Source organism: Trichoderma breve, assembly GCF_028502605.1.
Source record: "Trichoderma breve strain T069 chromosome 7 map unlocalized scaffold00008, whole genome shotgun sequence".
NCBI lineage: Eukaryota > Fungi > Ascomycota > Sordariomycetes > Hypocreales > Hypocreaceae > Trichoderma > Trichoderma breve.
The window spans coordinates 1301869-1327380 of record NW_026611594.1 but is presented as its reverse complement, the minus strand read 5'-3'; the positions used below and the strand labels follow the sequence as shown (position 1 = coordinate 1327380).

Below are 25512 nucleotides of genomic sequence, written 5' to 3'. Positions count from 1 at the left end.
AAGGTCGGTACAAAAGACGATGAGTTACTGATTACAACCACTAAATGTAATCGAACACTATGTTCTTACAGAAACCATTTGCCCCTCCGCCTCAGTACTGATAGAAAATTTTGACGCCGAAGGCAGACCATCTCCAATGCCTTCTCTTCAGCCGTCATGCACCCCTCCCTATCATTTCGGGAGACGATTCAATGAGAAAACCGATCGGAACCTGATCCTTCTCACCACGACCCTGGTGAATTTCTTAGATCTATTCCAGCTATCTGCAGTTCTCTTCGGGCTGCCGGACATTCAACGAGCCCTTGACTTCACTTCTGAAGATGTCAATTGGGTTTTAGTTGTATATAGTATCACGTTTGCGTCGTTACTCTTGATTGGGGGCCAAGTAGGCCAATGGCTAGGCCTAGAAAAGACTTTCATCACAGGTACAGCAATTCTCACCATATCAAACATCATCAACGCCGCTGCAACGAATAAAGGCACCCTGCTCGCTGGTCGTGCCATTTCAGGTATTGGGGCAGGTTTAACCGTAAGTAGTTGTGTTTGAACGGGTTACTACCTGTAGTTTGTCTGCGCTAACCTTCCCAACTCAGGCTCCAAACGGACTTGCCATCATCAGCAGGACGTTTCCTGACGGAGAGGCACGCAACACAGCATTGGCCATCTACACAGCGTGTGCGCCTCTGGGATCCACGGTTGGTACTGTCGTTGGTTCTCTCCTCTCTTGTAATGGACCCTTGTTCTGGCCCGATTTTGCTAGCCTACAAGTGCTAACCTATCGACAGCTTCTTCAGTTGGGTGGAGGTCCATCTTTTGGGTTTGTATTATTTTGACGGCGTTATCCCTTATTTTCGCGTGTTTATTCCTACCAAAGTTCGCGAGAACTAGCGATCTATCCATCGACATCCTCGGTGCTGTTGTGTTTACCATTGGAGTTGCGCTGTTGGTATACGGCGTCAATGATGGCGCAAGAGCTGGCTGGGACTCGGCCCCCGTCCTCGTCGGCGTGATCCTCGGCGCATGCATTTGCATCTCGCTGTTCTTCATCGAGACCAAAGTACCCAACCCAGCTATCCCTCGCTATGTCTGGAGGTCGGGCCCGTTTGCGCTCATGATGTTTGCCATATTTGCCTTCGGTGGCAGCTTTAGCGCCTGGTTCTTTATTGTTACGCAACTGTGTGTGAACCTATTGGGTTACACGCCCGTCCTTACTGCTGTATATTTCTTGGTAAATGTTCCATTCTCATCTGCCTTCACGCCGAAACCACTGCTCCAACGTACCTGCTAACTTTTGTTTTACCATAGCCAGGTGCTTTCTCTGCGATAGCCAGCGGGGCTCTGTCCGCGCCAATGGTCAAGTGGATCGGAGAAAAGGGGACTCTGGTTCTCGGCCTCGTAATAACTGCCTGTGGCGCTGTATCTTGGGCATTCGCAACACCAGAACGAGCCGGTGGAACGTACCACGGGGGGGGATACTGGTATTCGATTGTGTGCGCGATTTTGTTTGTTTGTGGCAGCCCGCTTGCAATGGTGCCGGCTCAGAGTATTTTGCTTCGCCACGTTGAATCCGGCAGTCATGCCGTTGCTGCTGCGTTATTTAATACAGCATACCAGGTCGGCGCCAGTGTACTCCTAGCAGGGGCCAATGCTTTGATGAATTCGCAAAGAGAAGCTGCCGGGGACATGGTAGTAGTGTCTATGGATGGATACCGCAATGCATTTTGGCTACTTACTGGTGTTCTGGGAGCGGGAGCTGTGCTGATTACAGCGTTTTATTGGCCTAAAGCAACAGATGAGGCCCTGCCCAAGGAAACAACAGAGCCCAACAACGACCTGGCAATTGTTGAAAAGGCATGAGTGATGGCGAAACCTCGGGGATCTAGACTGCCCTGTCCTGGATGATTTCTCAAGTTAAGACTGGCGGCCAAGGGAGGGCAGTGTGAGGAGGGGCATGGATGGAGAGATGATGATGACTTGCAACTAACTCCATGTCCTCAGAAGTGTTAATTTTGTGACTTGAGGAGAATGGAATTTTGACTACCACATTTAGTTTAATACACTTAAATAAGCACGTGGGACAAAACTTCAGCCGGTTACTTGCAAGAGCACAGGGGCTGGATTGAGTTGGCGGCTATCTAATTAGTAAAACAACATCAAGACATGACAAATTCAAATAGATGATTCAGTGTTAGTCGCTGTATATAACCTGTAAATCCTGGTGAGGGAATAGAACTATCAAGCATGGGGGCGAATGCAACTTGAAAACTTGACAGGGAGGTAAACCCAATATTCAGTTTATCATGTATGTGACCTGAATATCCGTGAAGGATGGCTCTGGCAGTGTTTCATCGCTAGACTCGAGGAATTATTTCAAGATATGATAATTACTATATATTCCTATCACAAGCTTGGGATGCAAATCTTGACCGTAGTTCTGACTTAGTTGGGTTACTGAGCTTCTCTGTGCCGCAGACTTTGCTCGTACCTCATTCAGAAAAGACATGGACTTTTTTATGCCTCACTCCGAATTTCATCGACATTCGATTCCATCAACCAATAGTGGCCTTCTGTGCCCACGCAAGATGATAGTAGTACACGTTGCCGACAGTGCGGAGTTCATGCTCTAGCTCACTCCGAAGATCATCGAACTCGCTACTCGTTGGCTGCCCTGGTTTATCTACAATATATTTGTGAATTTTTAGTGAACATCCAGGTAAGCATAAAGATCCATTTAACTCACCACTCAACATCTTCTTCATTCCATCCAAAAGGTGAAGCAGTACAGCCATTGCTTTCTCTCCGAGCTCTTTGTCATCGGCTGCAGCTCCTACTTTGATGGTTTGGCGATCTTGTTGGATATTTATTGCACCCGCAGCCTTCAGCCACTGTACTAGAAATGATCCTGGACTTGGCTGATGCCCAATAGAATTCCATGCGTTGACCATAATGTCGCGGAACTTCATGAATGCTACGTGGTCCGGCCCCTCCTGAATTGATAACATATCCCCCTCATGAAGTTCAATGAAACCGCCAGGCTTGACGCAAGCAAAAAGCAGTTTCACGGCTTCCTGAGCAGTCTCATCAGAACCCACTGTTAAGACAAAGCGTTGATGGACCACGTCAAAACTGCCCTGGTATTCAGCCGGCCAGGGGTCAAAAATCGAATGACCAGAGAGGTGCACGTTGGGGGGTCGTTGGTCTTGGGACATAAAATGTTGAGGGGCTATATCAGCGCCGAACAAGCTTGCCGAAGCTGGTACGGATTGGGCAAGATCAATGAGCCAGGTTCCCTCGCCAGTTGCTGAGTCGAGAACGCGGAGATTGGGTTGCGCCAAATCTACTGGGGAATATAGCAGCTTTCCTTGCATTGCAGTCTTGGCAAGCTCATGCTGGATACGTAAGCGATCATACTCGCCTTGATGACGAGGGCCACGGTATGTATCCTCTATCGTACTTTCAGCCATTTTTTTTTTAAGAGAGATGAGACAACACTTGATACCTATGATCAAAGAAGAACACGGTCCAGGTGCTTGAATTAATAATGATGTTCGAAACGGGCGTCTGAAGTATGTACTATAGCTAGCACTCCCGGGTAACGGCGGTGTGGAGTCTTCGGGCACTATGTTGTATACTCGCCGGACTAATCAATACGTTTTCCCACCATAGATTAGAATACACCATCAAGTATCATTTGCAAAGGTCATCCTCCCATTTTTTTTTTCTGCATTCTTTCTTCCTGTAGCTTTCTAGACTATCGAAATGGATTCAATGCAGCAAGATCTCTCTGTGCGCCCCACGGCTATCCCAGAGGATAAGCTGGTGCTGTATGTTAAGAAAGGTGGGATAACCTATTTATTCATTGTCCAGATAAGCACCAGCACTAATACACACGCCAGCAAGCCCGACATCCACAGCCAATTCGGTTAAACCATTGATGTTGATTGAAGCTTTGGGGATTCCTCATGCCATTCATCTCATCGAATCAACTAGCAAAGAAACATGGTTTCATGCTGTCAATCCCTACAAAATGGTCCCTGCCATGGAAGATACGGAAGTCGACCCGGTCAGTGGCGAAGCCCGCCGATTGAACATCTTCGACTCTTCCGCTTGCTTGGTCTATCTCGCAGAGAAATACGACCTGGAAGGCCTCTATCGAGGCAAAAACTTGCACGAAAAAACAGTAATTATGAATTGGCTGATGTCCTACACAGCTGGACTAGGAGCCACTGGCAAGATATGGCTCCTGATGAAAATGCCTAAAGACGTGGACATCGGCGAGTCCCTTTCTGTTCTACTTAAATACATCAGGACCGAGTACAACTTCTTGGAGACGCGGTTAAAGGAGCCTGGTCAAATTTTCGTGGCCTTACCTGACAGGGTAACTATTGCCGATTTTGCCATCTTACCCCTCGCAAACGAGGCAATTGCCAAGTCGGCTGAGTTGGATTTTAACGAATGGCCACATCTGAAAGCATGGAGTGAGCGTGTAAGTGCATTACCAGCGGTTGCAAAAGCAATACATAGAGTTACACGATTTGGGCTGTCTGAGTCAGAGCTTGCGGCTCTCGACAACACAAATTAAAGGTCCATTCCCATGTTAGCTAGTTATTGAGCAAGAATTTAAAATCAAGACTTCCTATTGCCACGCACGTGTTTTTTTTTTTTTTTTTTTTTTAAAAAAAAAATCGATGTGTAATAGTTTAGTATATTAAGTATTAAAGTCGTCATGAAATCTCTTATATAACCTTGGTAAATTTGTATTAATAATATTAAATTAAGAAATGTTTCGGTCCACTAACCGTTATGCCAAACAGGGCAAAAGACTAGGCTAATAATCTCAATTGTAGTGATTATTATAGTAGAGCTACCTATTTATATAGAACCAAGCTGTTACGAAGGACTAAGTCATAACAGTGAATCAATTGGACACAGAGCGACTTGTAAATCTGAAATAGGCACCCATGTATCCATACTAGACTTCTCCTCCGTTCCTTTTCGGATCTCCATTTCTGGTAACGTTAATTTATAACCTTCTAGCAGCTTACAGAGAAACTGCTTTATCATAACGTCGGCAAAATGCTGACCAAGACACTTCCGTGACCCGAATCCAAAGGTAAACAGATTATAGCGAAGCTTATAACTTATTAGCTATGCTACAATGCATAAGCAGGCTTAAATGGCATTATCTTTCCTACCTCTTTGGTTGATAGATTCTGGAAGCGATACGGGTTGAAATCTCTGCTATCATCGCCCCAGAATTCAGGATTATGATTAATTGCTAATGTGTCCACAACAACACTTGTCTGCTCATTTATCTGTTAGAAAGATTACTCAGGGAGAGATTAGGCAAATTTACGTTTTTTGGAATCCTATATCCTCCCACAACCTTATCCGTTGGAGAACTTTCGGGAATAGTAAAAACTGTTTACTTGTTAGCGATTTCTGCTTTATTATGATAGTAACTGGGGATGACATTTTACCTGTAAATGGCCGAAGGCGTAGAGATTCTAGATAACAAAAGTGTAGTAGAGAGTCCTTTTTGCGCAGAAATTCCACCATATCGCTAGATTGATTAGTTATTTCCCTACGAAGCTCTTCTTGTAACGCGGTATTCTGGGCAACAAAGATAATCAACCAACCAAGAACGTGGGTTGATACGTCTAAATTCGCAAAAAGGATCTCGCTCATGGTTTGTATCAACTAAATGGAAAACGACAGGTTAGACATAATCCTGCAGAGCCTGCGGATTTGCAGTGGCAAACCTCTTGCTTGGAAATCTTCCCCTTTATCAAGCTCTCCCAAATGTGTACAAAAGGAGGCTCTTGGCCGCGGCCTTTCCGTGCATTGTATACTTGCTCGTTGAAAGCGGTCCATTCATCGTCGAATTTCTTCAAGTTTTGGTGTGTCCCTGGTCTTAAGAATTGAGAGACCTTGAACCTGTAAACACCACCAGACAGTACTTTACCCATCAATCTGAGACTCCTTTGGCCTAGCAACCAGAGGTTCTCTTTTTCTTTCTCCGTCATAGGTCCGTAGATGTGCTCCGCCGTAGTCATGAAAGGAAATCGACTTATGTTGCCTGCATGTATCAAATCGACGCCGTGGCCACTTCCCTCTGTAAGATTCTGCGTATATTTTGCGGCGTCTTGTTCCATCTGGGGAGAAAATTCTGCGATTGCGCGATTGATGAAATAGCTATTGAACTCAAGGCGTGTTCTCTTCCATCTTTCACCGTTGATGAGGCCCATACAGTTTCCAAGGAGCTGGTGAAATAGCCATCCGCCATTGCTTGATGTGCATTTGGTGTGGACTGCAGAGTCGACATAGAAAGACTTGACGTCTTCTGGTCTGGTGAGGACACTAAAACTCCATAGTTAGTCTACCTAAGTCTTCTCAGAATCACCGGCCTGGGCGCCTTTACCCACATTTCTGGGACAAACCCCGACCAGATTCGATAAGTTGGGCCATGTCGTCGCCAATCTTGGCTAACCTCGTGACCACGCAAGAATTTGTCAAGACCCTGCCCGTCTATAAACTTCCATAGTGGCCCAGAGATTAGGCGACCCTGGATGTCCCGAATTGGATAAACGACGGTAGAGAGCTACGTATAAAATGAGCTACCGAAAAGTAGATGATGAGAGGAATGCGGATGAGAGATATACTATAAAATGGATAATTGGCTCCTTTTGCCGGTAAATATGGCAAACTAAAAAAACACAACACAGAAGTGCTAAGTAGCTCATACTGATGTACTCCATTCTGCTTGTTTCTTATGCCAATTTTGTTGTGTGTATGGTAGTAGAATATGAGGAAATTATGGAATTGACGTGTGCATGACTCCGAGGAATAGTATTGTCTTTGTCATGGATTAGCCTTTATCTTCTTATTTCGTATTTCAAGTCATCGACATAAATAAAGATGAAACCTAATAATGGAAACAAGGGCGGTGGGCTTGGACATCGGGGTTTCTGATACCAAGGGTTAAATATACTGGCCGACGATTACTACCAGAGTGACAATATAAATATTCACCGGGACCCCACTAACTGACGTTAACTTGTTGTAAAGGCCTGCTCTATTACTATTTAGCAGAGAGACAGACTACTGTATTACCTTGTAAAATTCGCCTGTGGACTGTTCCTAATAATAGTAACTGCTAACGTAAGGAAGCTAGCTTTTTTATTCTCTAGGTAAAAATAAAGTTTAATATTAGGGACATTTATATGTGAATTATATAAGGTTATATAGCATATAGTATAATATACCAAGGAATAAAGAAGAATTACTGAGTTTTAATTATAATTTATATATAAAATTATTTTTTTTTATTTTATATTTAAATAAACCTTTATGGTAATATATTATTAGTATATTTAAATACTTAGTTAAATAAAGTTATAATTATATTAAGTATTTATGTTACGATCTGGTCCGCCGTACCAATTATAAATAACTGGTTTCGTTAAAATAATTGCTACAATTGCGATGATTAGCCTAATCTTTTGCCCTGTACGGCGCTACGGTATAACGGAACGTAACACAACCTAATATTCACAGGAGAAATAACAAGAGTTGGAAAAGCATCAGTATGTTCAATGAAGCATTTAATTATTGTACTACCCAGATCGGTAGCTAGCATAGATCTCTGGGTTAAAGTAGGCTGTTACATTCCATTGATTATTTTCGCTCGCCCACGATATATAGGTATGGAATCCTAACCCATCAGCAAGGTTCCGGTGGTTGCTATTGCTCTGTTAGTAAGTGATTCGAATGTGCTGGACAGAACGCACCAAAGCTTTTGGACGGCATGGTAGTATGAGCCTGTGGATAATTTCTTCCTTCTATGTTCGAGGTAGTTGGAGAGGCCCTTTGCGATCTGATCGTCATTCTGCGCGTAATGGCGGACCGGCAAGTAGACCTTGGATTTTGGAAGGACTTCATTGGCTTTTAGTTCAAAGTAATAGAGCATACCCCCAGTTCTATGTACCTTGGCTGGAAGCGGCTGATACATATCGAAGCTGTTCGGATTTATCCCGAATACGGAGATCCAAAGGTCCCGTAGAGAATTCACTTCTTCATCAGACTTCGGAGACTTACCCCCAAGCGTCAGCATATGCAGTACGCTATGGAATGTGGTATCAACAGTTCGAATGTAGACTTTTAATCGTGACTTGATAGGCTCCAGGCAGTCGATGGCCAATATCTCCACTGTAGCCCGCGATTCTGCAGGAAGAGATTCAATGAAGCTGACGAGCACATCAAATGATGCCAGTAAGGAAACTGCAGGCCCAGAAAGCTTTCGAGTAGCATGTTTTATAATATTCCAGTTTGAAGAACCCTCTCGAACTGCTGTTTGGCCAGGTAGATAGTACTGTTTGACTACCATGCCCTTCTCGAGCAAGTCAAAGGCAATAAAACACTGCGACTGTGGGACCTCTCGTTGTAATGTCGCATCAGTTTGTTGAGTTATATGGCGGGAGGATAAAAGATTCCGGAAGTGTCTATGCAGATACAAGTCCATATCCGGGGCTATAGACAGGCTGTCTCCAAGTAGCCGGACATTGGCAGCGGCATTCACCAGATCAGTGCCCTGGGCCGCTGATCTGCTTATTGCCTCTACTGAATACCTGACTTTTGGAGTGTCCTTTGCTGCAGACCAACACCAACTGAGCTCAACAGGGGTATGATCATCTGTCATGAAGCTCTTCCATATATGAGGAGCCTCAGTTGCCGAGGGATGAAAGCCCAGGGACGGCGAGACTGATTTGCGAAAGAATTCGGTGTGCATTACCATTGAATGTACAGGATATCCCGCCATAGTCAACATATCAGTCAACATGGAACCTATATCATCATTCCATATTAGGCTATTGACGTCTAGCGGTCGCCAGCGGCTGCTTTGTTCTTGTTCATCCTGTTTTGCAAGTTAACAACCAATGCCTGTCCGTCCCTAACATTAATAATTACCTGATCTAGCCTTAGAGTGGCGGTCTTGAAAAGTTGTTTCCTATCAGTGGATGTGAGACTCTTAGTGGCAAATGTAAAGGGGTATCTTTGGATGTAACATACAGGTATAGTGCCATTTTCTCACTGGAGCTGGCGGGAAATGCTTCACACCAAATTAAGTCAGTTTGGTTAACTCACCATCAGGTGACGCAAGGAGAAACGGATAGGTTTTCGACATTCATAAATATTCCAAGGCTGGGGAGTGGTCCTTTGAGGGCCAGTGCCTGATTGCTAGTGTTTTCCCAGCGGCGACTAAGGAGTGTACAACTTCGGCGACTAAAAAGAACTAACTTGTCTATACAAGAACGCGTATTCCATCGCGCCGGATATATCCCGTCTCCCCTTTAGAGCGAATACTGCCTCCCGTAATCTCCAGTTCGGAAACCAAATCGTTCATCATGCAATCAACACAGTGCGAACAAAGGAATCAGAGTATCATTCCAAGCCTCCTCAGTCAACATGGTGCGGTGCTGACTGGTGATGTGGCTACTGTTGACCTCAGCACAGCCGAAAACTGGTTTTTGAAGGAAATGTTGCTGGAAGTAATACGAGCAGCACAGAATGACCTGTCGGAAGAGGTATCCTTTGTAAAAGAGATAGATTCTCACTCACGAACCTGTTACTAACATTTGGTATTTCCATAGGACCTAGCCTATGCTACTGGGATTGGTGGCTCCAGTAAGGTGCGAAATTTAATGGCGAAACTGTTCAATTCCTACTTCCGTCCGGCTCAGAGCGTTGAAGCTTCCCATATTGTCTTAGCAGCTGGGGGAAGCTTTGCTTTAACGGCTCTTGTTGAACAAATCTGCAACCCTGGAGATGGGATTTTGATCGCCACGCCTTACTGGTCTGGTCTAGATATATCAATTTCCATCCATACTCATGGAAGGGTTCTTCCAGTCGATGTTCCACTAGACAAGTTCTTTTTTCCGGAAAGCGTAGAATACTACGAAGAGGCCCTGCGTACAAGTTCAATGCCAGTCAAAGCAATCCTATTGTGCAACCCGCATAACCCCTTGGGTCAGTGCTATCCTCGGGAAACGCTAGATGTCATGAAGGAGTTTTGTCGACGGCGAAATTTGCATTACATTTCGGATGAGGTGTATGCCCTCTCTTCCCACCATTCAAATACCAATTCTACCGTTCCCTTTGTGTCGGCACTGGAGATGGATCAGACCGGAATCAATGATCAGGTGCATATCATATACAGTTTAAGCAAAGACTTTGGATGCAACGGAATCCGTGTGGTGAGTAAAAAGCATGCATATTTGCCTCTGATTCTGACAACTATGTTCTGCATCCTTACTAACGGTAGCTCTCCATAGGGCGCACTAATCACGCTCAACAAGGCGATCCGCTTGAGTGCAGCTTTAAGCACGCACAGTCAGGTTTCATCTCTATCTACAGCTATTACATCCAGGGCAATCCTCAGGCCAAATTTCATTGAGGAGATTGCTGGTACTAGAAAAAAAACCCTAAGTCAGGCGTATTCTGTAGTGTCTTCCTTTCTGTACACCAACCAGACGGAATTCATCCCAGCATACTATGGCATGTTTGTCTTCGCGAGGCTACATAATCTTGGCACCGATTTCAAGGCGGAGGAGAGGCTTCTTGCGTGTCTCAAGACGAGTGGAGTCTCGTTGTCAACAGGTTCAAGCTACCATTTTAATGAAGCCGGGTGGTTCCGAATCTGTTATGCAGTGCCAATAACCCAATTGCAAGAAGGTCTAAAAAGGATTGCATTTGGTGTCCGGGATTATCTAACCGAAATGGAAACTAGCCTCTCGGCGTAAGAGGAGGTATCGTAAGCCGAGTGGTCTTACGCATGGAAGAAACTTTCACCAGAGACGCAATAGTATATCTGAAACTGGCATATAAACTTCGAATATAAGTACTGAAACGCACAGTTTGCTGTATGTTGCTTGTGCGGCAATGGCGGCTACCCTATTGAATAGCGTAAAGTATGTTCTACAACAATTAATTGCTATGCTATGTGCCTACCATAGAGATTAAAGCCCGCCATAGAGTATCTTTGAATGGGGATTAGAGTGAACATTTAGGAGGTACGGCAACTAGAGCTACAGTTAATGAAGTGCTCTAATATGGAATATGGAATATGTCTATTAAGGTAGATGTTGAGAGCTAATAACCTATGTCATTCTTGTAGATCATGTTTTGAATGGAAGTGGCAATTGGGGCCAGGCGATACCTTCAAGAGTCCATCTCCCTAGGAGTTCAACTCCCTTAGAATACATGCGCGACGAGTCAACTGGTAGTGTATTGGAAAAGTTGACTACACTATTATTTGTTTGTTTTATTATTGACGTCCACTAAGTAAGCTAGTTTTATAAGTCCTTATCTAGGCGCTAGAACGGTAGGAGCCGTGGAGGTTAGATCCGACGCTCGCCATGTTTCAATGGAACAAAGGGGAAGGGGTAGTGTTAATCTGGTTTTAAGCCTCTGTGTCTGTAGGGGGGGCGTAGGGGCTAGTTTCCTCCATTAGTTTCTGAAAATCCGTATAGCCTCCGCTGCCAAGGAGGTATCGTATATGGGTTGTTCTAACGCGCGCTTTCCTCTCCGATAATTTTAGGATGAAGGGTGCTATTATGCGGCACTTAACGAAGTATCCTTGTGTTCTTTGTTCGCCGTACTTGCAGACGGGTCTAGCGTCGTGCCCAAATCTCTCGTGGTATTCCGTGAAGTCCCCGTGCCCCGTCCTTTCAGCGAGCAGCCTGTGCAGGATTGGGCGTGGGAGATGCCGCTCGGGGGCTGACTACACTATAATCGTGACCATATATTTGCAATGGCCTCGCCGATCGTAATTGCTATTGAAGATGGAAGTAGGTGTTCCATGTATTCCATCCGACATATCATAGAATCAGGCTCTTCCGTAAATTCCAGGAGTAATGGAAATTTAGCTCCAGTAGTTTTGAGGAAGACTTCCTCACTCCTTACATTGGGAATAGACAGTGAGTTAGAGATAGAGTCTTCCAGACTATTATACACTAACATGACCTGAAATAGCTCATCATGCGTTGTAACATCGCGGATATCCTTTAGAGAAATTGAATGCGCCAAAGCATCTCTAATTAGCTTGCCAACGGATTGAATGAAATCTAAAAGATCATATGAATCTTGAAGCGGTATACGGATGCGTATCGGCAATCGATCAAGAAACACCCCGAGTAAATCCTCAGTCCCTGGTTCGGTCCGATCAATATGAGGGATGCCAATTACCACATCGTACGTCTTTTTGACCTCTGCCAAGGCCAACGCAACGATGGTAACAAATAGCTCCATGGAGCTTGAAGAAGTGCGTTTGGAATTAAGTGAGAAGGAAGTTGACTTTCCAACATACTGGACCAGACCTGATGGCTGCCCAAATAGTGGTTCTGGGAGATTAACGAGCTGTGACCTCCAATATTCAATGTCGGATTCATGCCTGGAAGCCTGGACATGATTGGATTTCCATTGAGCCCACGCGGCGTAGCCCGGATTTGACAATATCTCTTCCAATCTCTCCTGTTTCTCCTTGTCGATATTGTGTAAGTACTCAATGACTACCCGACGAAAGAATGCTTTGATTGCGACCTTGTCTGTAACCGCATGGTGCTGGATGAGTACGATGGTAGTTTCTCCTTGGTTTCGACCGAGTAAGACTCGTGTCAATGGGCCACTAAATAGGTCAAAGGGGCGATTGGCGAAATTGCCAACGACATCGGAGTTCAATTGCTCTTCTCGAATTATGTCACAAGGTGTACGTGACATGCACCTCACAACTGTCTCTTTCTCCACACGAAAGCAACTTCGGAGGATTGGCTCACTGGATGTGACAGCAAGAACTGCATTTTCCAAGGCTATCATGTCAACAATACCGATGAGACGTATCTGAACCGCTACGTTGAATGCCTGCGGAGTTGGGGAAGACATTGAGAGTAACACCAACTCTTTCTCAAGATGAGAGGTGGCATTGAAAGGCGGCTTCAGCGTCATCCATGGCTGCTCGGAAAAAACGGTCCGGGATACGTTTGCTCCTTCCTTCATACAATAATCTGCAATCTGATCGTTTAATGCAAGAAATCCTGTGTTCCAAATAAATAGTTTCAACGGCAGCTTCCTCTCTAGCTTGCCGCAAACTATCTGTGCCATTCTGAGCTGTGAGAGAGAACTACCTCCGAGCGCTAAGAAATCAGACTCATCATTGATAGCAGTCTCTTCAGGAAGACTGATTGCAGTTTTCCATGCTTCGATTAGTAGTTGCTGCAGAAATGTACTTGACTTCTGGTTGCCCATTATTGTCGGGGATGAATATGATTGCAACTTCTTGCGATCAAGTTTTTGATTAGGCATCGTCGGAAGACTAGGCAGGGCCACAATCTTAGAGGGGCAGGCATAGGCGGGCAGACGGCTTTGAAGACCAGCTTGGATAGAGCGAACATCCACAGTTGAGGGCTCCACAAACGCTACGATGATATCTCCTTGTACGACGGCAGCTACGCGGCGGACATTCGTGTCAATCATGCCGATAACATTTTCAATCTCGGTAAGCTCAACGCGATAGCCTCGGACTTTGACTTGGTTGTCGAAGCGTCCTTGAAACCGAGGTTCCATAGCTTCCGTCCAGACCGCACGATCACCTGTGCGATACATATGGTGGCCAGGGACGAACGGATCGGGAATAAATCGAGTTCGAGACAGGTCTTCTGTACCAGGGCCTATATAGCCTCTCGCGACCTGGATACCGCTTAGACAAATCTCTCCCGGTACTCCTATTGGAACAGGGCGGTTTTCCTCATCAAGGATGTATACTCCAACCCGAGGAATTGCCCACCCCAACGTGACTTCTACTTGCGGTTGGAGAGGCTGAATAAGGCATCCAATAGTGCACTCACAAGGGCCGTAAGAATTGTATACGATACGGCGTCTCGCCCAACGGTCTGCGAGGGCCTGAGGTACAGCTTCACCAGCAAACAGGATGGTATCTAAGTTGGAGAAGCTGGCTGGATCCAATAGAGAGAGAAAAGATGGAGTGATCATTGTCGCGTGGACCCGGGATAAATGGGCAAATGGATCCTCCGGATCATAAAGGACAAGTGTTGCTCCATAGCATAGTGTTCCGAAGATTTCAGCCTGGTTGACGTCAAAGCCTGGCGAGAACATCTGTGCATGGCGTCGGCCCGGCCGAGCATCCAAACGTGAGGGCCCGTATGACAGGTATGATACTACCGATTGATGTTCGATACAAACTCCCTTAGGAACACCCGTAGAGCCGGAGGTAAATGTGATGTATGCTACATCATCAGGCTTTGTTACCGTCTCCAGCCGCTTCGACTGCTTACGGTCCCAACCAGCCAAGATATCTGGAAGGTATAAGCTCATATCGAAGAGGTCGTTATATTTTTGAAGACTATCTGCACTGGTAATGATGCAGAGCTTAGCTTTGGAGGTCTCGAGCATGATCCTAAATCGTTGTGACGGTAACTTGATATCTATAGGCACATATATCGCTCCTGCCTTGATAGTGGCAATGACAGCAATAACCCAGTCCATGCTGCGATCGCTGAAGACAGCAACAGCTTCTCCAGGTTGAATCAGAGAGGTAATTCTCTCAGCAACATAGTTTCCCAACTGGTCAAGTTCATGATATGTAATCGAGTGCGTTAAACTCTCAATAGCGACTGCATCAGGCCATTGATCAACGCCGGTCTCGAACGCCGTTTTTAAATTAGATGGGCCGACATATGGATCCATAAGCGCTGACGAAGCACTTGTTAGCGAAAGAAATTCGCAAGAATCTAGCAAGCGTGCTCGCAGTTCGGATATTGATGTACATTGTGGGTCGAGAATTGCATGAAAGATATTTCTAAAATGTGACATCATGCGTCGAATTACTGGTTCTGTATATACAGATCGGTCAAACAAGGTTCGGATGCAGAGATTGGCATCTTCTTGTCGAATGGAGACGGTTAGCCCGAACTCGGGCCTATCTATCCGATCAAACCGCCATTCGGAATCATGGAGGCCGGGTAGGTCGTACTCGAGAAACAAGATTGTTTCGAGTATTCTAGAATGGCTTCCAGGCATGTATTTTTCCATTGCTTCGGCGGCCAGCCACTGATGCGCACTGATGAGACGAATCATAGATTGTACATGAGCCAGAAGCTCGTCTTTCGTTGCCAGGCCCGCCAAATCAATAGGAAACGGACAAGTATTCAGCAAGGGTCCCACAACTTCTTCTATGCCAGGTAGAGGGAAATCTCGGCCAGAAAATACAGTACCAAACACAAGTTGGTTTTGAGAACTGTAAGAGCGTAGCAAGAGGGCCCAGGCAGCATGGAGCGCTGCCGCCGGTGTGAGTTTGTTTGCGGCACATATCCGCTGAACCACAGATAAGGGGATGCCAAAATCAGCCTTGATCAGCCCGAATCCATCAAGGGATCCTTCCTGGGATGGCTTGGGGAGATTCAACGGCGAAACATCAGCAACCTTGGAAAGTAAATCTCTCCAAAACGGCCTTCCTTCCTCACGTCGGTCCTCGACGTACCGCGGTAACAGTTGCGAGAGCCTCCAAAATTGCTGCGGCTGGTCAGGCAAGCTTTCTCCCCTTATTGAGGCGTGGACTTCCCTAATAATCGTGCCAATGGACCAACCATCTATGAGGCTATGGTGAATGAGCCAAAGCAGCGTCGCAGCAGTACCACTCTGGGTAACCAGGAGTCTCAGAGCATTGACTGGAAGGAAATCATTACTATCCTCCTCGTGTTGAATGGACTTCCATAGTCGGTCCGCTTCGTCGTCAATGGTAGTCATGTCATTACCAGGAACACGGATCTCGCCCCAATCATGGGTATGCTGTCTTCCAACACGTTGAATGCCGTTGAGGGGATCAAAGGAAGTACGAAAGATCGAGTGCCTTTCAAATACTGCCCTCCAAGCCGTTCGAACTCGACTGGAATCCATCTCAGGATCCCACGGCAAGTGTATATATATTAGCATGTAGCTCTTTGTAGATTGCCCAATTGAGGAGCGGACCATGCCTAATTGTGTTGGAGTCATTGGGGCTGTTGCTTCGGTCTTGTTTGGGTCCCCATTTAGCGCCCCTGGTCTAGATTGGCTTTCCAACACTTCAGCTGGTTCAAGCTTCTTGATGAGCTGATGTAGGGGAGCGGGATCGAAAATATCTTGGAATCTAACCGTTTGCCCCTTACGATGTAGCCCAGACAGAAGCTTTATCCCAAGTAGGGAGTTTCCCCCAAGTTCCCAGAAGCTTCGATCCATAGGAACAGATCCTGATGGCCATCCTAGTGCATTGGCAACTGCCTCCCGCAACAATTCTGATAAATTTTCTTCTTTTCCGCTAGCGATTGAACTTGCCTGCTCAGTGGCAAATGATGACTGGAGCAATTTGATATCGACCTTTCCGTTTGGCGTTCGGGGGAGCTCTTTGCGGGTAAAGATATGGTCCGGCACAAGAAAGCTGTCGTGTTTTTTGGATAGGAAGCGTCGCAAAGTAGCTGCATTGATATGTTCTGGTGTGACAACGGCTACCAATTGAGCATTTTGCATGAACGCTGCTGCCGATAGTACTCCAGGGTACGAAAGCAATGTGGGGAGAACATCTAAATCAAGGTTGATGAGATACCCGCGGTTCTTGACCATGCTGTCCTCTCGCCCACAGAAAACGATGCCTTCTGACGTCTTTCGACCTAGATCAAGAGTTCGATATAATCTCTGTCCATGCCACGTTATGAACCTTTCCGCGGTCAATTGCGGGTTCTTATAATACCCAGTAGCCAGGCCCGGCCCCGCGATGAAGATCTCGCCATTAGATACAACCTGCAGCTTTTCGTTTAGGATTAACAATTGCGTATCCGTCATTGGATGCCCCAAGACTACTGGAGCTCCGGGTTGTAGCTCAGCCATACTTGCGCATATCGTGGCTTCGGTTGGTCCATAGCAATTATAGATTCGTCGATGCGAGGCGGACCACCTCTTTACCTGTGCTAAATTTGGCGACTCCCCTCCAAGGAATATGAATTTTATATTCTGATATGCCTCGGGGTCTCCCAAAGAGTCTAGCAGCTGAGGGGTCGCGGGTAAAATTGTACACCTCTTTGCATCGTCTAGAACTTTCCCAGGTTCGGACAGGATGAGCTCCCCCCCCCGACAGAGAGTACTAAAAAAGACACCCCAAGCAGCTGGGACCCGGTTCCAGTCAGTATACCCATACATGTAATAGACAACTTTGGCGCACTAACCGTCAAAACCGAGGGAGAAAAGCAGCAAGACCCTGTCACCACGGCACACTCCCAAATTAAAAGGCATTCCTCCGTCGCCTCCTTGTCTGACATAATTATCGATACACCTGCGAGGTATGACAACCCCTTTTGGAATCCCTGTCGTACCGGATGTAAATATGATGTATATCGGCTTGTCTGGATTGCTTTCCACATCGACTATGTGCTCGGGAGCAGTGCCGTAATCTAAAGATTGACAGCTGGCGCTAATTTCCTTTGCCGATATCGTCTCAATACCCTCGGCCTTGAAATTGATTTCGGTAGAATATATGACCAGATTCGGCCTAATGGCTTTTATCACTTGTTCGATTCTTCCTTGGCCCCAAGATTCCGCGTCTAAGGGCACAAAGCATGCCCCAAGCCGAAGCAATGCGACAGTAGATGCTACACTCTCAAAGCATCTGGATAGGAAAATTGGGATTTCGTCCCCAGCACGAACTCCATGCGCCCTGAATAACAATGCCAGAGATTGAGAAGCCGCATCAAGATCCCTGTAGGTCCAACACCTTCCACCCTGGCTGCAAGCAATTGCGCCAGGTATTTCAATGGCATTTTGGTTGATCAAGCCAGCAGTTGACAGCATTTTGTTTCTTTCTTTATCCAAGATTGTCGGTTTGTCTCTTTCTGCGGGTGAAATCATCCTGGGTTTGTCGCTCATCTTCCTTTTAACAAGATATATTTAAACAAGCCTCAGCCCATGCTTAGCAAAGCAGAGCGATTATATTTTGAGTACTTGCTAGATTTGTAACTAATGCTATCCTTGTTAACAGAGCACTTGATTTCCTACGGGGAATAAAGTCCGGCATGTATATAGAATTAAGAGGCCGGCGAATTTTACATTCCACGGCCGGATTTAGGGACTCATCTACTCAGATTTGCTCTTCTCTGGAATAAAAGAGGTTCACGTCTCCATCCATCACGGTGGCAGAAATTCTGGGAACTTCACTTCTTGGCATCATTGAAATCTACGCCAAATAGCAAGATGGACTCTCATGCGATCGTAGACATACTGATTCCCTTTGATTGGTGATTTTTGATTGACCCGATTTCTGCGATTGGTAATTATACTACGACAAGTACATCACCCCCCGACACTAGAGCTAGCCAAATAGTGACGTTTGTCCCAAGTTCTCGGCAACAATTTGCTGCGAGGCTCCCATCCCAGCTAGTGAACCTGAAAAAATAGCATGAGGTATATTCTTCATCATCCCGCAGCTGTCACCGGCAGCATAAGCCCCTTTGATGGAGGTTTGATAGAAAGGCGGACCAGCTTCTATGTCTCCATTAGGTCTCAACGCCAATCCAAGTTGCGTCGCAAAAGGACCACGAGGTTTAGTTGCGGGCGTATGTGCCAGAAAACCTTCCGTCGTACTGCTACCATCTTCGAATTGAAGGTGTATTCTGGCCCCGTCAGCCTGCAAGGTCATCCGCTGGATCTTCCTCGTATCGACCTTCATAGGTGCCACTGTGCCGAATCCGGCAGCTATATCCTTGGCGAGGTCCTCGGAGCCATTGGTATAGATATTGACGGTTTTACTGAGTGTAGTTACTTGACGAGCCACGTGGAGCGCCATCGGAGCCTTAGACAGTCCTCCTATCGCGAGAACTCCGGCGGAGGAGCAGTCTCGTTGTTCATAGCCCTTGCAGAAGAGGCAGTGGAAGCTAAGTCAAGGTCAGGTTCGTCAGAATATGTCCTCTAAGGCAGAAGCTTTTCATGGACATTCATACATAGCCTTTCCCCAGCATTCTGCATACCCTTCTATCGGCGGGAAAATATCCTCTACACCGTTTGCTAATATTAGCTTTCGGCCATGCCAAGTCTTCCCTGCCACATCGGTGAGTGTGAAGATGCCACTCGAGTCGTCTTTCTTCGCGTCGGAAATCCTCGTCTGGAGGGCATTGATCTGGTCGTAGTTGGAGAGGATGTTGGACCTAGCAGCCTCCCTGTATTCCAACGGCTTTGTGCCATCGAATCCAGGTATGAGGTGCATATGATCCGCTGTATCGTTTCGGTAGGTTCCCTCATCAAATACAATTGAACTCTGTTGCTGTCGGGCCAGGGCAAGCGCCGCAGTCAGGCCGGCTGGGCCAGCCCCAATTATCAGAACATCAGCCGTATCCGCCATAATGCAACGAGTGAGCGAAATCAATCTATACTTTTGCCTTGATCATGGGCCAGAGGGGTGGGAAGACTGGGCTTTTCATTGAGAATCGATCCCAACCAGCCCCCTCTGAGCGGCGAATAAGTCGTACCATGTAAGGGCTCGGAACGTATTCTCGACCGGCACTCCACTACATGTATTTAGTCCCCGCTTGCCCGCGTACGATCGACAGGGCTAGCCAGTCTTAAGCCAATTCCAATTGTAATGGCGTGCTCGACCTGAGTGGCCAAAAAAAATGGGTTCGACTTTTGCATTGTGGCGGTTAAACACAAGATGGTTATAGCCTCAATGATGCGGCTCTCCATATGGGCGTTATTTACACGTAGTCATTTTTTATTTTTATTTTTTCAAACACTGTATAGCATCTCCTTATACACCTATCACACGAAACTCATGAAAAAGTTACATTACTGCTGATCGGTCTATGTCTGTAGGTTTGATTGCTGCAAAGTTCATACAATGCAAACGGCCCATCACCACCACAAAATGAGATACGAATCAAGGCATTCTGAATTTTAATATACCCATGAGAAACCAGGTGGCGAACGTACTTCTCCGAACCTACTACACTACTGGCTTCCGACCCCAGACGAAGTAGACACGAACGGCGATCTTATACTTGCTCATCTCATCTTCGAACTTCTTAGGCAAGGAAGCCCATTCCTGCTCTGTCATTCCCACTTTCTCGGCGCTTTATATTGTTCAGCATTTGTTTTCTGTTCGCGTTAAGAGATTTCCTTACCTAGACACAGACTGGAAGTAGGCCATCACGGACGACATATTACGTCGTCCCCGCTCTCCCAGTGCAGGATCCGGATGAGAAGAGCCTGCTATCATATCTACCGTCTTATAGCCAACATCTGCGAGACCCTCCTCATTCAATCTGTCGGCTAGTTTTGTGGAAGCGAGAGGGTCAGATACTACCGAGCTTGTGAGCTCATGAAACTTCTGAGCAGCCTGGCAAGCTTCAAGGGGTTCTGAAACCGGAGTTTTGAAATCCATCTCAACTAGCTGGATCCAAGCACCTGGTTTCATGCATTTAATGAGTTTGCGAAGGACCGGCTGCACCTCACTCTCCGCAAACAGGGGAATGACAAAACGCTGGTGTACGAAGTCGAAGTTGTTTTCCCACTCAGTGGGGAATTCATCAACAAGATTTTGCTTGACAATTTCCAAGGGAGGATGGAGAGGGGGGTATCCCTCAGGGCTTTCAATAAACCTCGTTAGCATATAGTAAAACTACAACACCATACTTGGTGTTATGCGAAAGAGGTTGTCGTCAGCTTACATATTATCAAAGCCTACAAACTGGGTACTCTCTGGAAAGATTGATTTGACATCTTGTATCCAGTATCCTGTCATAATTCAGTGATATGGCCAAGCCAACGAATAAAGCGGGTGTGTTTACCGTCGGCTGTGGCCGAGTCCAACACACGCATCCCCTGATGTCCTAAATCAATAGGTGCCAGGATCAATCCGCCAGCACCTCCTTTCAGCCACTCATGCTGATTCTGCATGCGTGCTGCCTCTTCCAAATTGCGAGGTAGAAAGTATCTACCTGCAATTTCCTGCTTCTGGTCCTCAGGCATGGTTGCGGGGGAGTCTTGAGCCATAGTGTAATGAGATAGTCCAAAGTAAATTTAAAAATCACGTTCGTGAAGTATGAAATATTTGTGTATAGTCCTTGGGAAGGTGTATAGGCATATATGCGCCTCAGATGAGGTTCTTTGTACAAGTGATCAAAAGGCCTATTGGATGCCGCCCAACGGATAATATCCTGCAGCTCCACAGCTGGAGCAGAATAATAGCCGAAGCTAAGGCGAACTAATTGAGACCGAATCCAACTGTCCCCCTCGGAGCGAGCCAAAGACAGCTAGTAGGCGTCATCCGCATGGAGAAGGCATGGAGCATAAACTGCCTCAATTCCGTTTATATGTGCAATGTAATGCTATCCGTAAGCCATACTTCTAGTTACTTCCTATTATCTGGAATGATGAGCCAACCGTTTACGTTTTTCAAAGCCTTTCAGTTAAACCAGGAGCCGGGGCTCTCCAGCCCGGGACTCCAGTATAACAGTTCTTCTCATGAGGTATATATGTGCGGTATTTGCACAGAGCCGCGTTCGCAGTAATGATGACCATTGCCATTATATCTACTCAGTGTTATACTAGTTCTATGATCATGCTACTAACTCCATACTTACAATATTGTGGAGTCTACGGAACATAATCAGCGTAAACATCATAGAGGCCTGACTAAATATTAGGTGAAACCTCTCAAGGTTCTCAAATCAACTACTATTTAGTGAAAATATATACAACTGTAATACAAAATCAGCTACGGATAGCTCAACTCCACTAGGATATGCCTGCCCATTCAGAATTCTCGCCATCTAGCCAGTGCGTTAGTAGCATGCTCTCGAAGTGGGGGACTTCCCTATCAGGGTTCTCAGGTCTGGGCAGTGTGGGTAGCTGTGCGGGTTGCTTTTAGCTTAACCCGTAAGCTTGCTTTCTTTGACACATTTGACGGTGAGGGTGATTTAAACTACCTAGTTACTTAACTACTCAAGTACGGAATCAAAACCAGCTGTGAAGATAAAATGGCCATCGAATCCATCTTCCAGATTGTATATGGGATTTTTTTCCCCCCAATCTCAACCCCTGTCAGAGAGAGCGATTAAATTACCTTTGATACTTAATCTTGAACAAGTCTCTTCTGTACCGAAGCTATGCTGTTCATAAGCATCCTTTTCAGTTTTCTGCTGGCCAGCACTGGGTTTGCCCATGTTCCATTCCTGGACGACGGCAGTCACGACTCGATTACCACTGCATGGGAATTTCCAGATCCAGTAGAGACTCGCCTTCTCATGGTCTCTTTTGATTGCCCATCTACCACGTCATATAGCAAGGTTCTCATTAATGATACCTCGTCATACCTGGTTGTCACTCTGGGAATTCCCAACATTACGTCCCTATATAGTTATCGCCCATCACTCTGGGCGATCGGCAAAAACGTCAGCATTCCATCAACTTATGAGACCGATTCTCTTAGCCAGATAGGCATCGCTCAAAGCTCTCTATTTAAACCAGCCGTGCCTCGAGGGTTAAATGCAGTGGAATATCCCACTGAGGACACTGGGGCATTCGTGCCATTTACAGAGGCTGCGACTGGTATGGCAGGATTTGGCTTGCTGCAGGCCAATATTACTTTAAGCGGGCCTGGAACAGTGTATTTTGCGCTACAACCGATTGAGCACCGCCGCGGCAGAATTTTCATGGCCCTGGGATATAACGAAACAACCGAAAGTGAGCCTGGCTCTGCTGATAAATTACAAATGCAAGCTTGGTTTTCAGAAGAGGCAAGTCCACGTATTGGTCAGCGTTGTATATCTTGGTCTGCTTAGAATAGTTATAATAAATTGGATTTGTATAGTAAATTAAGCTTTTTCTATTAACGCCATACACCGTATTGGATATATTAATGCCTTTGGTTCCTTCGGGAATGCAGTTTACGAGTTCAGAAATGTCTTCTCTGACTGCATCTACCGCGGCGTGACAATTGAAAGTCGAAGCGACCAGAAATCTCTGCCCACCTGCGTCAGGCCGTTTGTATACTTCTATGTGAGCTTTCGCAGCAACGCGAACATCAACAAAGCCCGCAAAATCGGTAGGTAGTACTTCTTTTGCATCCAGGAGACTCCAGAGCACAGCAGTCGATTCGTTGAGATGTTTTAGATCGGTAATTCCACCGGTATAGGGGCCAAAGATCAGAGGAGGGTTAATCGTCGCCACGGAGAAAGCATGCTCCTCACGTTCCATCCAATCCCAAATGGCGTTCTCGGCCAAAGCCTTCGAAGCACAGTACGCTGACACAGCATCCGCATTGGCAGCTTCTGCATAGGTCATTGGGTTCCAATCCTCTTCCGAATATACATGGCCTGGTCGGCAACCTTTTGATAGGTCAATAATGGCCGTGAACGACAAAGTCGTTACCACGCATTGTACGCTGGGGCCATAAAGGTTGACAGCATCAAGCATTGCAATAGCGCCTTGTATTGCTGGATCAAGAAGCTGACGGCAGTTATCCTCGACCTTCAGTGTAAATGGCGCGGCAACACTGATGACACCAGTAATGGGTTTAGACACCCCAACAAATGCACTCTCGTAATTCTCTTTCTGAGTAAGGTCTTGAATAATAAATACTGAGAATATTTCGGCGTACTCTGCAAAAAGATCTCGAACCTTTTTCGCAGATTCTGACGAGCGAACTGTGCCTCGGACATCGTAGCCTTGCTCCAATGCCTCTTTAATAACGTGGCCGGCAAGGAAGCCGTTTGCGCCGGTGATAAGCAACGTCTGTTTTGAAGGGCTTATCATAGTGCAAACTCGAAATCGCGTGTTATTTGATATCAATAGCGGGAAGGAAATCAAAGCTTTAGAAACACAAAAGACAAAGCACGAAATCTTAAACATATGGATAGCATGACTTTATTTCAGTAACCGAAAACGCAGTCATATAGTGAGGTGATTGGGATATTTCTACATAGTGCAACACCGCCCCCTCAGTAGACAATGGAAAATAGAGATCTCAGGAGTAATCTCTGCTTACAAGCTGGAGGTTTCAGGCTTTAGCGGACATAAGAATGGGGCGAATGAGGAAGATCCGCGGTAACAGCCGTACAGGTTTAGTAGCGTACTCAAGCCATGACTCTACACGGATGTAGAAGTAATGTGAGGGTACACAACGGCACCTCGGTGATGTGACTGAACGGTGTAACGGCTAACGGACATTCGGACCGTCCTGGTTATTTGCGATGTATTACGTCTTGGCATGGATTATCGTACTTCAGCTTGAAATAAAAGACACACGAATAGGTGGGTCGCCTGGAATAGTAAGTAGACCTAGGGGCTTACGCCAGCATCTGCGATTATGCTGGAAGAAGAACCATAACAAAGAGATGGATGAAATAAATGTATCCAGAATATGTTTAAAGTCGATGTCATATCTCCTCTTGGGATATTTCGAAATGTTTTAGGAATACTTATCCGGGTGATTCTCCAAACCATACCGGCTAAGCCAAGTATATCAAGGTTAAATCCGTTGATAAGTTGGCTTACGGTCTCGACAAGAAATGTTGTAATACAGGCCAGTGGGGGTCAATGGCTTACCCGCCTTGGTGGCGGGCTAGCTTTTGCCCACCTAGATTTGAAAAGACATTATGCCTGCACAAGCTGTGGATGTACCTATGATATGGTCGTACCGCCCGCCATTAACATAATAAAATTGTTCATCGTGTTCGACTACCAGCTATATAATAAGATTGCCCGTTGTATTCTACCTACTATGGTAACATAAACTTTGACCTGGTCAATCACCTTCAAAGGGTATCCTATAATATCTCGTATAGATCGGTTCGTCACACATCAGCCTGTGGCTAATTTGCTATTTAAAAGGCATGAATGTTAGCAGGAGAAAGTGTTATACAATCAATATGTCACCGTATTATCCTGAATTCAAAAGAGCAAGGATCGATCATACCATTTGCCTCATAGCCGCGAGGGACATCTATAATAAGGAGGTTGTCTTGGGCATTGACAAAGTTACCTGTAGTGTCAGGGTCTATATCTGTTGATGGGAGACTGCTGAATGGAATAGCAGCCACCAGGGCTTGAATCATTACGCCGGCAGCTGCAAGAGACAATTTAAAATGCATTTTGGTAAAATAAATAGAGATATTTAGAAAGGGTGTTGCGTGTATTGTACTTAATGAAGCTCTCCAATCTTCACTTCACAAAGTCAGGGACACAATGTCTTATATATACAAATCATAAGATAACGTCGGCAGCGCGGAACTAGGCTAGCCGTTTTAATAAGTGCTCTCGGCAAAAGACTAATAGGGGAAACCCCGAGATTGATATATAACTACTGCTTGCTAATCCCATATACTGGCGGAATTGGGAGGATAATGCCCGTCTTACCTACATATTTGAGACTAGGTATACTAGATAGAGTACAGAGTATTTCGCCTCCAATTTCAGAAGTCCATT

General features: G+C 45.9%; 9 protein-coding genes across 9 annotated transcripts; 2 read left to right on the top strand and 7 right to left on the bottom strand.

Annotated features, from left to right (window-relative positions):
• Window positions 1–136: 136 nt before the first annotated feature.
• T069G_11522 (major facilitator superfamily domain-containing protein) lies at window positions 137–1857 on the top strand (the record flags this gene model as incomplete). The annotated part of the gene is made up of 4 exons (XM_056178727.1): window positions 137–529; window positions 594–726; window positions 786–1228; window positions 1306–1857. The coding sequence occupies 4 exons, from the start codon at window positions 137–139 to the stop codon at window positions 1855–1857; spliced, it is 1521 nt and encodes a 506-aa protein (XP_056023601.1).
• A 692-nt stretch (window positions 1858–2549) lies between these two features.
• T069G_11521 (methyltransferase domain-containing protein) lies at window positions 2550–3464 on the bottom strand (the record flags this gene model as incomplete). Its single annotated transcript, XM_056178726.1, has 2 exons — window positions 2550–2677; window positions 2741–3464. The coding sequence occupies 2 exons, from the start codon at window positions 3462–3464 to the stop codon at window positions 2550–2552; spliced, it is 852 nt and encodes a 283-aa protein (XP_056023600.1).
• Window positions 3465–3759: 295 nt separating this feature from the next.
• On the top strand, window positions 3760–4582 carry T069G_11520 (uncharacterized protein; the record flags this gene model as incomplete). The annotated part of the gene is made up of 2 exons (XM_056178725.1): window positions 3760–3838; window positions 3897–4582. 2 exons carry the CDS (start codon window positions 3760–3762, stop codon window positions 4580–4582), a joined length of 765 nt encoding a protein of 254 aa, XP_056023599.1.
• A 323-nt stretch (window positions 4583–4905) lies between these two features.
• On the bottom strand, window positions 4906–6758 carry T069G_11519 (cytochrome p450 domain-containing protein; the record flags this gene model as incomplete). The annotated part of the gene is made up of 7 exons (XM_056178724.1): window positions 4906–5133; window positions 5196–5303; window positions 5357–5421; window positions 5481–5700; window positions 5763–6360; window positions 6426–6528; window positions 6746–6758. The coding sequence occupies 7 exons, from the start codon at window positions 6756–6758 to the stop codon at window positions 4906–4908; spliced, it is 1335 nt and encodes a 444-aa protein (XP_056023598.1).
• Window positions 6759–7616: 858 nt separating this feature from the next.
• T069G_11518 (tryptophan dimethylallyltransferase domain-containing protein) lies at window positions 7617–8794 on the bottom strand (the record flags this gene model as incomplete). The annotated part of the gene is made up of 3 exons (XM_056178723.1): window positions 7617–7743; window positions 7791–7944; window positions 8098–8794. The coding sequence occupies 3 exons, from the start codon at window positions 8792–8794 to the stop codon at window positions 7617–7619; spliced, it is 978 nt and encodes a 325-aa protein (XP_056023597.1).
• Window positions 8795–11784: 2990 nt separating this feature from the next.
• T069G_11517 (AMP-binding enzyme domain-containing protein) lies at window positions 11785–17331 on the bottom strand (the record flags this gene model as incomplete). Its single annotated transcript, XM_056178722.1, has 2 exons — window positions 11785–17204; window positions 17265–17331. The coding sequence occupies 2 exons, from the start codon at window positions 17329–17331 to the stop codon at window positions 11785–11787; spliced, it is 5487 nt and encodes a 1828-aa protein (XP_056023596.1).
• A 1072-nt stretch (window positions 17332–18403) lies between these two features.
• Window positions 18404–19429, bottom strand: T069G_11516 (pyridine nucleotide-disulfide oxidoreductase domain-containing protein; the record flags this gene model as incomplete). The annotated part of the gene is made up of 3 exons (XM_056178721.1): window positions 18404–18477; window positions 18676–18965; window positions 19032–19429. The coding sequence occupies 3 exons, from the start codon at window positions 19427–19429 to the stop codon at window positions 18404–18406; spliced, it is 762 nt and encodes a 253-aa protein (XP_056023595.1).
• Window positions 19430–20029: 600 nt separating this feature from the next.
• Window positions 20030–21054, bottom strand: T069G_11515 (methyltransferase domain-containing protein; the record flags this gene model as incomplete). The annotated part of the gene is made up of 4 exons (XM_056178720.1): window positions 20030–20156; window positions 20208–20672; window positions 20754–20820; window positions 20874–21054. The coding sequence occupies 4 exons, from the start codon at window positions 21052–21054 to the stop codon at window positions 20030–20032; spliced, it is 840 nt and encodes a 279-aa protein (XP_056023594.1).
• Window positions 21055–22737: 1683 nt separating this feature from the next.
• Window positions 22738–23841, bottom strand: T069G_11514 (NAD dependent epimerase/dehydratase family domain-containing protein; the record flags this gene model as incomplete). Its single annotated transcript, XM_056178719.1, has 1 exon — window positions 22738–23841. One exon carries the CDS (start codon window positions 23839–23841, stop codon window positions 22738–22740), a length of 1104 nt encoding a protein of 367 aa, XP_056023593.1.
• Between the last annotated feature and the right edge of the window lie 1671 nt (window positions 23842–25512).